The following is a 14,316-nucleotide window of genomic DNA, read 5'->3' as shown; positions in this document are numbered from 1 at the left end:
TTTTAAGACGGGCGTTGTAGAGAGCCACAGTAGACACCCCTTTTTACTCCGTAATAACTGTCCGAAGAACGCCGTTCTTCCAGATGATAATGAGCCCTGCCCTCTGTTTAACACAACCAATAAGTTCAATGTTTCTGACACCAATCAGCAGAGAGCACAGCGAGACCAAAACAACGGATCCACAAGACTTGGCTGCTGTGTTGCTCTTTTGTATTGCTAGAGGAATTTACTAAAATTCAAAGGATTAATTACTGATCTGCATGAAAGTATAATCACCGTGGCTGGAAACGCTGTGCTCAGAATTTATCGGTATATAAAATAAATAGGCTAAACAAAACCTTAATCATCGTATTGTACATTTAACCGTGAACCAACCAGAGCACTAGCCTACCTCTGTGAGAGACTTGGGCTTGCTAACTGTGTGTGTCAGCGTCATAAGTTTTCCCCCTTTGCAGCACTTCTAAAAGTGGTTTGCCTCTAGCTCTGTGTCAAATAATGCCTACAATATTTTTCAAAATGCATGAAGTCCAAATGTATTACTTGTCATGCAATTTCTATTTATTAGTCTTGCTTTTTGTTTTGTTTTTATGTCATAATTATCTGAACAATCCTAGCTAAAACATTCATTTTGAGATGCTACTTGTTACAGTTATTTCCATGTTCACCAGTAATCATTAGCACAATTTCTAATGTAAAACATATCAAGTTGCCACATCTGATCTCTGCTAACTGGTGTGATCATTAGGCAATGTTACACATTTTAACCACAGGGTGGCCGTAGTGGTTAAAACTGGCTTTTCCCAGCTGCTGGAGCTACAAGGCTTCAATCTGTCGACCACACTCAATCAGCTATTATTTTTTATTTCATCATAATTCTTGCAGTTACGAAAACGATGTTGCACTGGAAATTAAGCTTCTATTATTCAAACTTGACTCACCTTTACATCCTCCACAGCTTTTTTTTTAAATACATTTCCAGTGCTGTAAATTGTTCAAATGTGTGCAGTTTAAATGTAAAATTAAACAATGTATTAAGACTTGCTTTGCTGGTTTTTAAATGGAGTATATCTGGTATGAATTTTAACAGTAACATGAACACCACCACACACTGCTGCAATCAATAATCAAGTCAGGAAAAACTTCCAAAACTATTTTATTATATTATTTTAAAGGTTGAATGAAGTCTCTCGCTCTCTGGACGAGGAGGAGGCAGCGGCAGCGGGAGTTGAATTAGTGGAGCTCATCACAGTGTGCAGCTCCTCCTTTGTCTTGATCAGAATGTGCTCCCACTTCCTTAGCCTGGGAGGAAGAGGAGAGGTTATCAGGGTCAAACTGGATCATTTAATTGACGTGTTTTGTATTTTCTTTCCATTACGACAAGAAATTTAAGGGACAGCAAGAAGGACTTCAGCCCACGGGTTCACAAAGAAGCTGGGGAGAATGAGACCAGTAACAGGTTCAAAACACCCGCTCCAGGTATCCTCACCTGCTCTATGTCTACAAGTCCTGAGAAAAGTATAAAGATCAGCCTCCCTGATGGAATCTGATAATTGGCAGTGTAATCAGACCTCCGTGTTTGAGACGGGAGCGGGCAGCGGGAGGTCCTATGCGTCCAGCGAGGGGAGAGGGAGAAATATAACAAAATAAGATAAAATAGGAAAACTTGTCTCCCTCTTTTATTTTATTTTCAGCGTTTAATCAAGGCGGAGGCTGGCGGTGGAAGGTCCGAAGGTTCCAGCGAGGGGAGAGGTAGAAACAAACAGATAATAGGCTCGTTCGAGATGAACTGCGCCTCGCCTGACAGGCTATTCAAGAGAAGGCTGAGATACGGGGTCAAACATGGGGGGATTGCACATGTGCAGTAAAATCTGGTCTGCACTTCCTCAAAGGCTCAGTAGATGGCGTGAGACTGCGGAATAAGGGGGATGTTTGTTTCATGTCACTGAGGTGCTGGCTCCATTTTGTTGCTTCTGGGATATGTGCATGCATGTCATTTTCACAGCTTATTATTGGACTGTCACTGGTGGCCTGCATTGTGGGTGAGAATGACAGAGATGCAATTCGACAACTTCAGGCAGCCGCCGTCCAAAAGTCCAAGTAGACCGCACCAAGCGCACTCCTTGATCGCCTGAGCGGATCCTGCGCTTTTTATCTAGCGCCCCTGCTGTCACCCTCCAGCATCGCAGCTCAAGTTACACTGCGCATGTGCAGTCCCCCCATGTTTGACCCCATGGGGTCGTATCATGTTTCTGGTCATCCACAAACCAGGTCACTGAAGGACAAAGGATTATTTGTCCTTCAGTGACAAATAATCCCCCATGTTTGACCCTACGGGGTCAAACATGGGGGATTATTTGTCATCGTAGAGACCACATCGTAGAGACCACATGCACAGTATGTCTAACACCTTGTGGCCCAGGACCAACTGCAGGCACCTCAGTGACATGAAACAAACATCCCCTTATTCCGTGGTCTCACGCCATCTACTGAGCCTTTGAGGAAGTGCAGACCAGATTTTACTGCGCATGTGCAATCCCCCCATGTTTGACCTCGTGTCTCAGCCTTCTCTTGAATAGCCTTGCTCTTGAATAGCCTTGACAGTTTCCAGCAGCCTTCAGTCCGTACAGGAAGTCACAGACACACTTAAATCCTGTCTGGAATGATGTCAATTAATTAAAAAAGTGATCAGACCCATATATCAGTTTGTTTCAGTCTCCAGTCGTTTCAATTATGATAGATTAATTTAATTAATTAATTAATTTTTAATTAAAATGCTTTACAGGTGATCTGTAGTTTATGTTCATGGTTTATCCTCCATTTGATATGAATTCTCCTGTAAATCAGCATCATATCAGTTTGACCTGTCCCCTCAACTACACAGGCTGAATAAACTGTGTTTGACTATATGGTTCATATTTTCCGACAGAAAAAAATACAAGACAACAGCCTTCATTAAGGCTCAGTCAGATACAGTTAGGGCTTCACATCTGTACACGTTATTTTAGGAATCCTCACATCCCACTGACCACAAGTCTCTGTGTTGCTAAATACTTCAATAATTAAACCGTCCAATAATAATATAGTACAGTAGACTCTGTATAGCCTAGTTTATGATGAATGTATTCAGTCATGTTTTCTGTTCACAGAATAAACCTTCAGATCAGACAAATACAATCTTAATCTCTAAAATTCAACAAAAATTAGTAGTTTATCTAAAACGTCATATTGTTGAGTCGACATCTAAACCAATCAGCTGTTAGATCAGGTGAGAGCCAGGCGGTGCAGTCGGTGGAGAGCAACTGCAGCGCCTGGCTCTAAAAACTGCGGCCGCCTCGCTCTCGCGGTTTTATCGCCGTCCACTTACATCAGAGCAAGTCGGGATGAAGTATGTCTATGTGAAGTCGGACACAAAACTAACCGGCATGCATTGTGCGCCGATCGCCGGTGATCGAATCTGGGCAGGCCTGGCTCATCTCGAACGAACGTAATGTGTGTGTGTTGTGTTCAGGTGTTGTCACGTAAATAACAGTCGCCAAGCAATAAACAGGACAGACGATATTTTATTTTATTATTTTTACACTACATTTTCACTGAAAACTGACTGAATCCGACCCGAGCCCAAATATAATTTATATATTTTTGACCGAACCCGGCCCGACCCGTCGGGTAGGCTTACCGTCGGGCTCGGATCAGGTAGCCACACTCTAGTGTGTGTATGTGTCCCTTATCTATCCGCCTTATTTTCAAACACGGAAGTAAATAGTGATCAACTTCCGTTTTTTTGTGCATGACTTCCGGTCAGCCGCTTTCCCTCATGCTTTCCCTTACCGGAGCTAATGGTGCAAGCTAATTTTTTTCAATTTTCAGTTGTTTATGTTAGTCAATCAGTTAGTTAGTCTGTGCATTTTACATAGATAATTGTGCCCACGTTTCCGTTAAAACGGAAATGTATTCCCTCTAAACGCGAATAAATCGCACGTCAATCATAAACTATGAACCAAAAAAGCACAATCTATCCCGAGTGAGACAAACTGCTTGATCCCCGCCTCCAGTGTACCAGCAGAGAACCTGCAGAACCGAATCAGCGAAAAAACACACCGGGCTACACAGCCTCTCTACCTGAGCAGCTGAAGCTGCGGCTCGCACCCGACACACAGATAGACAGATGGTGCTTCTGCATGCTGAACATGTGCTCAACTGTGAGAAATAAGTATGTGAGGTGTACGCTGCTTTTCTATCATTGTTTTCCTTTTCTTTATTTCTTTCTGTCAGCGACATACACTCCTAACACAGGACGTTTTTTTTAATTGACTGAGTTGATTATTAAGCCATAGTGATGCGCGGATCGGCTCTGATAGCACCTGAATCAGCAAATACGCATCAACCATCCAGCCGTTACAACATGATTGAGCTAGCAAAGCAGTTTTGTGTTGCTGTGTGTGGTATTTATTCAGTTTTGGGAAATCACAATGTCTAGAAAGCAGCAGTGGCTGCAGCTGACAGGGACAGTTAGCAAAGCTAACATCAGGACGTCATCTGTTAAAAGCCTCCCGTTGTTGGATACGACATGAAACTACTCCAGTTAGCTCAATCATGTTGTAACGAAGACATCCGCTGGAAAAAATATTTTTTTCACAGACCTTTTATTGAGTTATTACAGACACTGCGAACGGCTAACAGCTAACGGTTAGCCCAGCTAATCTACGATAATCATGTTAATTACAAAACGTGCACACAGAAATTGTAACGTTTGTTCAATCACTGTGTTTATAGACTTTACAAACATCAGATTAGTCTAATATATATATATACATATATATATATATACATATATATATATGTATATATATATATACATATATATATATATATAGCTAAACTTAACAAGGTAAACAACAAGGCGATTCCCACAGTGGTCAAGAGTGCTGGACCGGAAGTGTCGCACAAAAAACCGGAAGCTGGCTGCGTTCTGTTTTGCTTCCGTGTTTCCGTGAAAAATAAGGTAGGGGGCCTATCCGAATTTCTGTCTTTGAGAGATATTATTTTGTAATATAACTGAATTTTCTATCCATACGTATAAACTTTAAATATATTAAAATTATAAGGCATCTTTGAGTAAACTGCAAGTATCATTTAAGTAGGCTATCTCGTGGCCGGGCCGAGTGTCTTCTTTTTTGGAAATCAAAATATGGTCACCCTACTGTATAGCCTGGTAATCAGAATCCCACCTTATATGGAATTTAAAACCATCTCATGGCTGTCATAAATGCTACTTATTATTGCAATATTCAGAGAAATACAGCAAGGAAAAAGGTCTCTACGATGTAAACTATCATTGGGTCTGTCAGGCTGGCGATTTTTTCACATTAGTGTGACCAAAGATATTTAAGACCCATTGAATCTGAATTTAAGACAATTTTAAACTTTTTGTTCATTTCAAATGACCTGTAGACACCCTGACAAAAGATCACAGCAACAGGACAAATCTTCTGGGATCAGTTTATTACTGTGCTCACTGCAAAATCAGTCATACTTTTAATTACAGGTTCCGCTCACATTTTCATGGACAATATTTCCAAACTTTTTCATGACTTTTCAAGGACTCATAATGAAGAATTTTCTTTTTCTTTCCCCACTTGCCCGCCGTTTTTCAAACATCAGATTCAAACTCTATGTAAACATAATTGGCACACAGAAAGGGAGAGACAAACTGAGGGAGAACATGACAAAACACACCTGATGGTAAACAAACATTGTCACACATCGACGCATATTAAAGCTACATTAAGACGCCAGCTGCAGAAAATGAATTTGCCATTATGTTACATTATATGGAGGGTTATCCACTGAAGATGATTCTAATAATTTCACTATACACAAACAAGTTCTGTGACTTACAATGATTTTGACTAATTTCATGACTTTTCCAGGTTTTCCATGACTCTTGCAAGTATAAAATTCATTCAAACTTTAAAGCAGTCTCCTCCTTTTGTTCTTTATCTCACTAGTTGAACTTTTCCAGACCTGCAATTTCAATTAAAATTCAGGATTTGGACTTCACTCCCCACTTTTCTTAGCATGCTTTATGGAACAGGCCTCTGAAAGCTCTGCCACATGTTTTGCATGTAAACAGTCTCTCTCCTGTATATGTGTGACTTCAACTGGAACCTCTGCTCAAGTTATGCACCTTTACACCTGTGTGCGTTCTCATGTGGACTGTCAAGTTATTGCTAGATCTGAAGTGTTTCCCACATGTTTTGCAAGTATACGGCTTCTCACCTGTGTGAGTCCTCATGTGGACTAACAAGACACCATTACGTCCGAAAGCTCTCCCACATACTTTACAAGTATACGGCTTCTCACCTGTGTGGATTTTGCAATGCCTTTTCAATACTGATGCGTCACTGAATCTTTTCTCGCAGATCTTGCAAAAGTAGGGCTTCTCACCTGTGTGGGTTCTCGTGTGGACTTTCAAGTCACCATAACGTTTGAAAGCTCTCCCACATACTTCACAAGTATACGGCCTGTCACCTGTGTGGATGCTCATGTGTATTATCAATTCTTGATTAAATCTGAAATCTTTCCCACATATTTTACAATAAACTGGCTTGTTGTCTGCATGCATTTTAACATGTTTTTTCAAAGCTGTTATGTTAATGTATTTTTTCCCGCAGGCCTTACAAACGTACGGCGTCTCACCTGTGTGAGTTCTCATGTGGACAGTCAGGTAATTTCTCCATCTAAAAGCTCTCCCACACGTTTTGCATGTATATGGCTTCTCACCTGTGTGGGTTCTCATGTGGACAGTCAGGTAATTTCTCCATCTAAAAGCTCTCCCACATGTTTTGCATGTATATGGCTTCTCACCTGTGTGGGTTCTTAAATGTCTTTTCATAAGATATTTTTCTCTGAATCTTTTCCCGCAAGTCTTGCAAAGGTACGGCTTCTCACCTGTGTGGATTCTCAGGTGTTTCTGCAATTTTGACTTGTACTCAAAAACTTTCCCACATATGTCACATTTTAAAGGCTTTTTACCTGTATTTAAGTTTATCACAGCAGAGGTGTGTGAACTGTTACTGTTCATTTCACTTTCATGATGTCTTTTCTCTGCTTGAAGCTCTGTGTTTCTAGTTGATCCTGAGTCTTCATGCTGGTATTCTTCCTCATCTTGGCTCTCAGCTACATGAGAGTTGTGACAGAGCAGCTGGTGCTCACTGGTTGCTTCTGATATCACAGAGCTTATAACTGGCATTTTAAATACAGACTCTTTCTCTGCTGCACTTTGAGTGTCATCATGAGCGAAGTCCAGAGTCTGATCTTCACTCTGCTCACTTTCCTCATCAGCAGGAGTCAACATAAAGCCATCAGTCTCCTGCTTCACTACAAGCTGCTCTCCCTCCTGACTGCTGCACACTTCCTCCTCTTCCTCTTTAATGTGTGGAGGCTCTGGCTCCTCTTGGTCCACACTGGACTTCCTCTCCTCAATACAGAGCTGCTGCTCAGGGACAACCTCCTCCTCCTTACACACATGTTGCTGTGGGAGCTCTGGAGGGACACACAACAACACCAACAGCATACTAATGTCATGCTACAGCAAATATACACACATGCCAGTAAATTACTTCAATTAGCTTTCACCCACCTGTCCTGTGTAACTTTATTTCAGGCTTCAAAACGATATCCAACAGTCTGCGCTGACGATCGATCTCTTCCTCGTACTCGACGATGCTTCTTTGAAAAACTCCCAATATTTCTTCAGCAGCAGCAGTTAGTCGCTCGTTGACAAACTCTCTCAAAGACTCAACTGAACACATTGTTGTCTAATGTAGGCTACAGTAAATGTGGCTCGAGGTTTAACTCATAGATTAACCTCCCGAAGTTAACTCAGTCATTTGGGAAACGCGACCGGCGCCTTTGTTTGGTTTTGTACTTCCGCTGGATGTTACACTATTAAGTTCCGACGGTGAAATACATGAGATTTTCATGTGTTCCGCTTCCAATGGTTGGCAATTATAATTTCTAATATCAGTGTCCGGGCTGTAACAAGTAGTCTCAGTATCATTGATGGCTCATAAAAAGGCAGCAATAACTACACGGATGTCTTTTTTGGGGGGGGCGTATTTAAAGGTACCATATAATGCTTATTCATAGGTTCATACTTGTATTTGGAGTTTCTAATAGAACATGTATCCACGCTTTAATTAAAGAATATATATTATTTTCCTCATACTGTCAACCTGAATGTATCGTATTCACCCTAAGTCTGAAACGCTCAGTTTGACCACCCGTCTCTTGAAGCTCTTCTCCTGAAAAAGCCCAGTCCGCTTTGATTGGTCAGTTTTATCATGTCTTGATGGCATTTTAATAAAATGTACTTCTTCAGTCTCCTCATGATGAGACATTGTTCTTCATTCATTTCATGAACGCATCTCCACAGAAGTTTCAGCTGTGTTTATTGATCTTCAGGTGTGATTTGAGTAAAAAACATTTTAACCACACTCTGCAAACATGTAACTCCTCACTTCCAGAGTTCTTGTGTGCTTTGACCATGACCCAGAACTGACATGTCTCCTACTTGTTTTTAAAACACAAGGCCACTTGACTGTGTGAGATCTTATATGCCTTTTTACTTGAGACACATCAAAGGTTCTTTTCCTGCAGGTCTTGGAGAGTTATGACTTCTCATCTGTGTGGATTTTCATGTGGGTCGTCAGGCTACTTTTACACCTCAAAGCTTTCTCACGTTGTGCAAGTAAATGGCTTCTCACCTGTGTGGATTGTGTGTGATATTCTAAAATCATTAAGGTTTCATTTTCTAAAGTCAGCTGCTGTAGTGTACCTCCTCTAAATGTGGTCCGGCCAAACTGAGCTCTGGCCAACCTGCACTCTGATCGCGGTGGCTTCTGCGTGCATCTACACCTGCAGTAACATCGCATTTTTTATTACCTCCGCCAAGGAGGTTATGTTTTCGCCGGCGTTGGTCTGTTTGTTTGTTTGTCTGCAAAATAACTCAAAAAGTTATGAACGGATTTTGATGAAATTTTCAGGAAAGGTGGATAATGGGACATGGAACAGATGCTAACATTTTTGTGGTGATCAGTTGAAGCAAAGTGGATAAAATAATAAATAGTCTATCTTCTGACAGCCTCAGCAGCAATTCCAATTTCTAAAGACGGTGAAAATAGCGCCATCTGGTGGCCGGAAAGCACATATTGTTCTACTTGCTAAATATTGTTGTAATTCTAAAATTGAAATTGATGTTCTGTGCTGGAAAAAAAGAAAGTGAAAAATACAAAAAACATATTGTGCCTTGGTACAAAATAGAAACGAAATAAATACACCACAGTGTCTCCATGATGAAGGCGTATATAACCTAATAATGATAGTGATGCAAACAACCTAATTGTGATGCAGGCTGCAAAATCTGATGCAGAGGGGGAGGGAATATCACTTACTTGGTGGAGGTCTGCACTCTGAGTGCTTTTCTAGTTCCTCATTCAGTCTACAGGCACAGATCACAGATGTGACAGGCACAAGGTAAAAACAGTTTTTCCCACTTTCTGGTGTCACTTTTGAAAAGTTGCTCATATGCACCAAAGAACACGGTGTCTGCAGATATAACCAAGGTAAATTTTAGACTTTTTAAGACATTTTTAATGCCACCTTATATGGAATTTAAAACCATCTCATGGCTGTCATAAATGCTACTTATTATTGCAATCTTCAGAGAAATACGGCAAGGAAGAAAAATTCTTTTTCTTCGATCTGTACAATGATTGTAAACTGTCATTGGGTCTGTCAGGCTGGAGATTTTTTCCAAAGATATTTAAGACCCATTGAATCTGAATTTAAGACAATTTTAAACTTTTTGAGGCCTTAAATTAAGAAAAAATTAAATCATTTCAAAGGACCCGTAGACACCCTGACAAAAGATCACAGCAACAGGACAAATCTTCTGGGATCAGTTTATTACTGTGCTCACTGCAAAATCACTCATACTTTTAATTACGGCTTCCGCTCACATTTTCATGGACAATATTTCCAAACATTTTCATGACTTTTCAAGGACTCATAATGAAGAATTTTCTTTTTCTTTCCCCACTTGCCCGCCGTTTTCCAAACATCAGATTCAAACTCTATGCAAACATAATTGGCACACAGGAAGGGAGAGACAAACTGAGGGAGAAAATGACAAAACACACCTGATGGTAAACAAACATTGTCATACATCGACGCATATTAAAGCTACATTAAGATGCCAGCTGCAGAAAATGAATTTGCCATTATGTTACATTATATGGAGGGTTATCCACTGAAGATGATTCTAATAATTTCACTATACACAAACAAGTTCTGTGACTTATAATGATTTTGACTAATTTCATGACTTTTCCAGGTTTTCCATGACTCTTGCAAGTATAAAATTCAGACTTTAAAGTAGTCTCCTCCTTTTGTTCTTTATCTCACTAGTTGAACTTTTCCAGACCTGCAATTTCAATTAAAATTCAGGATTTGGACTTCACTCCCCACTTTTCTTAGCATGCTTTATGGAACAGGCCTCTGAAAGCTCTGCCACATGTTTTGCATGTAAACCGTCTCTCTCCTGTATATGTGTGACTTCAACTGGAACCTCTGTGCTCAAGTCATGCACCTTTACACCAGTGTGCGTTCTCATGTGGCCTGTCAAGTTACTCCTAGATCTGAAGTGTTTCTCACATATTTCAGAAAAGCTGGTTCTCGTCTGCATGGATTTTAACATGTTTTTTCAATGCTGATATGTTATTGTATTTTATCCCGCAGGTCTTACAAACATGCGGCATCTCACCTGTGTGGATTCTCATGTGGATAGCCAGGTAACTTTTCCATCTAAAAGCTCTCCCACATGTTTTGCATATAAATGGCTTCTCACTTGTGTGGATTTTTAAATGTCTTTCCATACGATAGTTTTCACTGAACCTTTTCCCGCAAGTCTTGCAAAGGTACGGCTTCTCACCTGTGTGGATTTTCATGTGGACTGCCAAGTTACTGCTAGATCTGAAGTGTCTCCCACATATTTTGCAAGTATACGGCTTCTCACCTGAATGAGTCCTCATGTGGACTAACAAGTCACCATTACGTCTGAAACCTCTCCCACATATTTTACAAGTATGCGGCTTCTCACCTGTGTGAGTTCTTAAATGTCTTTTCATAAGATATTTTTCTCTGAATCTTTTCCCGCAAGTCTTGCAAAGGTACGGCTTCTCACCTGTGTGGATTCTCAGGTGTTTCTGCAATGTTGATTTGTACTCAAAAACTTTCCCACATATGTCACATTTTAAAGGCTTTTTACCTGTATTTAAGTTTATCACAGCAGAGGTGTGTGAACTGTTATTGTTCATTTCACTTTCATGATGTCTTTTCTCTGCTTGAAGCTCTGTGTTTCTAGTTGATCCTGAGTCTCCATGCTGGTATTCTTCCTCATCTTGGCTCTCAGCTACATGAGAGTTGTGACAGAGCAGCTGGTGCTCACTGGTTGCTTCTGATATCACAGAGCTTATAACTGGTATAATGACGACAGACTCTTTCTCTGCTGCATTTTGAGTGTCGTCATGAATGAAGTCCAGAGTCTGGTCTTCACTCTGCTCACTTTCCTCATCAGCAGGAGTCAACATAAAGCCATCAGTCTCCTGCTTCACTACAAGCTGCTCTCCCTCCTGACTGCTGCACACTTCCTCCTCTTCCTCTTTAATCTCTGGAGGCTCTGGCTCCTCTTGGTCCACACTGGACTTCCTCTCCTCAATACAGAGCTGCTGCTCAGGGACAACCTCCTCCTCCTTACACACATGTTGCTGTGGGAGCTCTGGAGGGACACACAACAACACCAACAGCATACTAATGTCATGCTACAGCAAATATACACACATGCCAGTAAATTACTTCAATTAGCTTTCACCCACCTGTCCTGTATAACTTTATTTCAGGCTTCAAAACGATATCCAACAGTCTGCGCTGACGATCGATCTCTTCCTCGTACTCGACGATGCTTCTTTGAAAAACTCCCAATATTTCTTCAGCAGCAGCAGTTAGTCGCTCGTTGACAAACTCTCTCAAAGACTCAACTGAACACATTGTTGTCTAATGTAGGCTACAGTAAATGTGGCTCGAGGTTTAACTCATAGATTAACCTCCCGAAGTTAACTCACTCATTAGGGAAACGCGACTGCCGCCTTTGTTTGGTTTTGTACTTCCGCTGGATGTTACACTTCCTTCTTCTTCTCTTCATTTAATGGCGAATTACAACCAACGTTTTAAGGTGCATACCGCCACCTACTGTACCGGAGTGTGTAGTCTCAGGGTATGTACTTCAGGTTACATTCTGACAGGAAAAAATAAATAAATCGGTTAAACTCTATATTTTATTTTCTAATCTGTGTCTTTGAGGAAACTAAATACTTCCCTGTAACAGTCTTTCATTTTCCCACTCATCCCTGAAATTCCTTCCAAACTCCATTCCCGTTCCAGCTCATACATCCTATCACGCAACCTGTTCCTTTCTAACTCATACTCACTACATTTCAAAATAACATGCTCAACACTCTCTGGAACATCGCACCTATCACATTTATGAGACGCAGACTTTGCCATTAGATACAGAGTTGATTTTAAACTAGTGTGTCCAAGTCTTAACCTGGAAATGATTACTTCTTCTCTTCTGCATTTCCCTTTAAAACCTTTGTGTTAACTGACTTTTGCATTTCATAGTAGTGTCTCCCTTTAACATCCGTATCCCACTTCTTCTGCCAATCTATCACTGCCTTTCTGATTATTTATTTTGCCTCACCTTTTCCAAAGGGAATTTTCATTATCTCTTCATTACTTAATCTAAAAGCTCCTTTGGCAATATTGTCTGCTTTGTCATTACCATTAACACCTACATGTGCAGGAACCCAACAAAATTGTACAAAAATTCCACTTCTGTGTAGTCTCCACATTATCATTAATATTTCCATTACCAGTTCCTCTCTCATTGATTCATTAGTATTTAAGCTCTGAAGAACTGCAGTGGAATCTGAGCAAATGACCACTCTCTCAGGCCTAACTTCTTCTATCCATTGTAATGCTAGTATTATGGCTGTTATTTCTGCAGTAAATACAGACAATCTATTATTGATTCTTTTACAAATACTTACATTAAACTCTGGTATGTATACTCCTGTTCCTACTTGTTCACTCTCTGGATCTTTAGACCCATCTGTAAAAATGGGGATAAAGTTGTAATAATTCCTCTTCAGATAATCCTCAACATAATACCTGATGTTATCCATATTCATCTTGCTCCACTCGCTCTTCTGTTCTACAAGTTGTAAATTTACATTGGGTACAGGGAGTATCCAAGGAGGAACACTGCCCCACACAACACCAGGTCCAAATTTCAAATTATTTCATCCATATTTTCCTGCTATAGACTTGATATTCCATCCAAACCCTCTCCCTTTATGCTGTTGTGAATACTCCCAGCAATCAGAAAGTACCGTTTCTGCAGATTGTTTTTCCTCCAGATCCATTTAGTTTAACCCAGTAGGCTAACAACAACTTTAATGGTCTTAGGTGTAATGGTAATTCATCTGCTTCCACCAGTAACGCATTAGTTGGAGTTGTTTTAACTGCACCAATACTGATTCTTATAGCTCTGAACTGAATTCTGTCTAACTTTTCCAAAACAGCTGCAGCTCCATACACCATACAACCATAATCAAGGCTAGATCATATTAAGGCACTATAGATATCCATTAAAGATTGCTTATCTGGTCCCCATGCATATCCCGCCACTGATCTCATGAGATTCAACACTTTTTTACATTTAGTCTCCACCTGTTTAACATGATTTCTCTATATACATTTCTCATCAAACCACAATCCTAAGTATTTGAACGCACCTACCCTTTCCATGTTTTGCCCATATAATTTAAGCTGTATATTTCTTAGCTTTCTTTTCCTGGTAAAGAGCATGTAGCAAGACTTTGTAACAGACATCTTGAAACCCCAATCGTAAGATCATCTCTCTACCTGTTGTATAGCCCTCTGAATGCAATTAATCACATGGATGATATTTCTCCCTCTTTTCCATATCGCCCCGTCATCTGATATTGAGTGATGACTCAATATCTCCACCAACATTTTGAAAGATATCATTTATCATTATGTTAAACAGGATTGGGCTAATAGCACTACCTTGGGGAATACCATTTACTATTTCAAACTCCTCTGAAATAGCATCCCCAATTTGAACTCGGAATGTCCTATTGGATCGGAAGTCTAGAATCCAGTGATACATTC

The 14,316-nt window shown here is 40.4% G+C and overlaps 2 protein-coding genes across 2 annotated transcripts; both read right to left on the bottom strand.

Moving 5' to 3' along the window:
* Nucleotides 1-5,485: 5,485 nt before the first annotated feature.
* On the bottom strand, nt 5,486-7,966 carry LOC144464386 (uncharacterized). The gene has a single exon (XM_078171175.1). It carries the CDS (start codon nt 7,574-7,576, stop codon nt 6,158-6,160), a length of 1,419 nt encoding a protein of 472 aa, XP_078027301.1. The 5' UTR covers nt 7,577-7,966; the 3' UTR covers nt 5,486-6,157.
* Nucleotides 7,967-9,951: 1,985 nt separating this feature from the next.
* On the bottom strand, nt 9,952-12,310 carry LOC117256918 (uncharacterized). Its single transcript, XM_033626656.2, has 2 exons — nt 11,937-12,310; nt 9,952-11,839 (listed from the first exon to the last, which is right to left on the bottom strand). The coding sequence occupies exons 1-2, from the start codon at nt 12,106-12,108 to the stop codon at nt 10,722-10,724; spliced, it is 1,290 nt and encodes a 429-aa protein (XP_033482547.2). The 5' UTR covers nt 12,109-12,310; the 3' UTR covers nt 9,952-10,721.
* Between the last annotated feature and the right edge of the window lie 2,006 nt (nt 12,311-14,316).

The sequence above is a fragment of the Epinephelus lanceolatus genome, chromosome 1, assembly GCF_041903045.1.
Source record: "Epinephelus lanceolatus isolate andai-2023 chromosome 1, ASM4190304v1, whole genome shotgun sequence".
Lineage (NCBI taxonomy): Eukaryota > Metazoa > Chordata > Actinopteri > Perciformes > Serranidae > Epinephelus > Epinephelus lanceolatus.
Note: the sequence above shows the minus strand (reverse complement) of the source record. Positions and strands in the feature narration are given on the sequence as shown.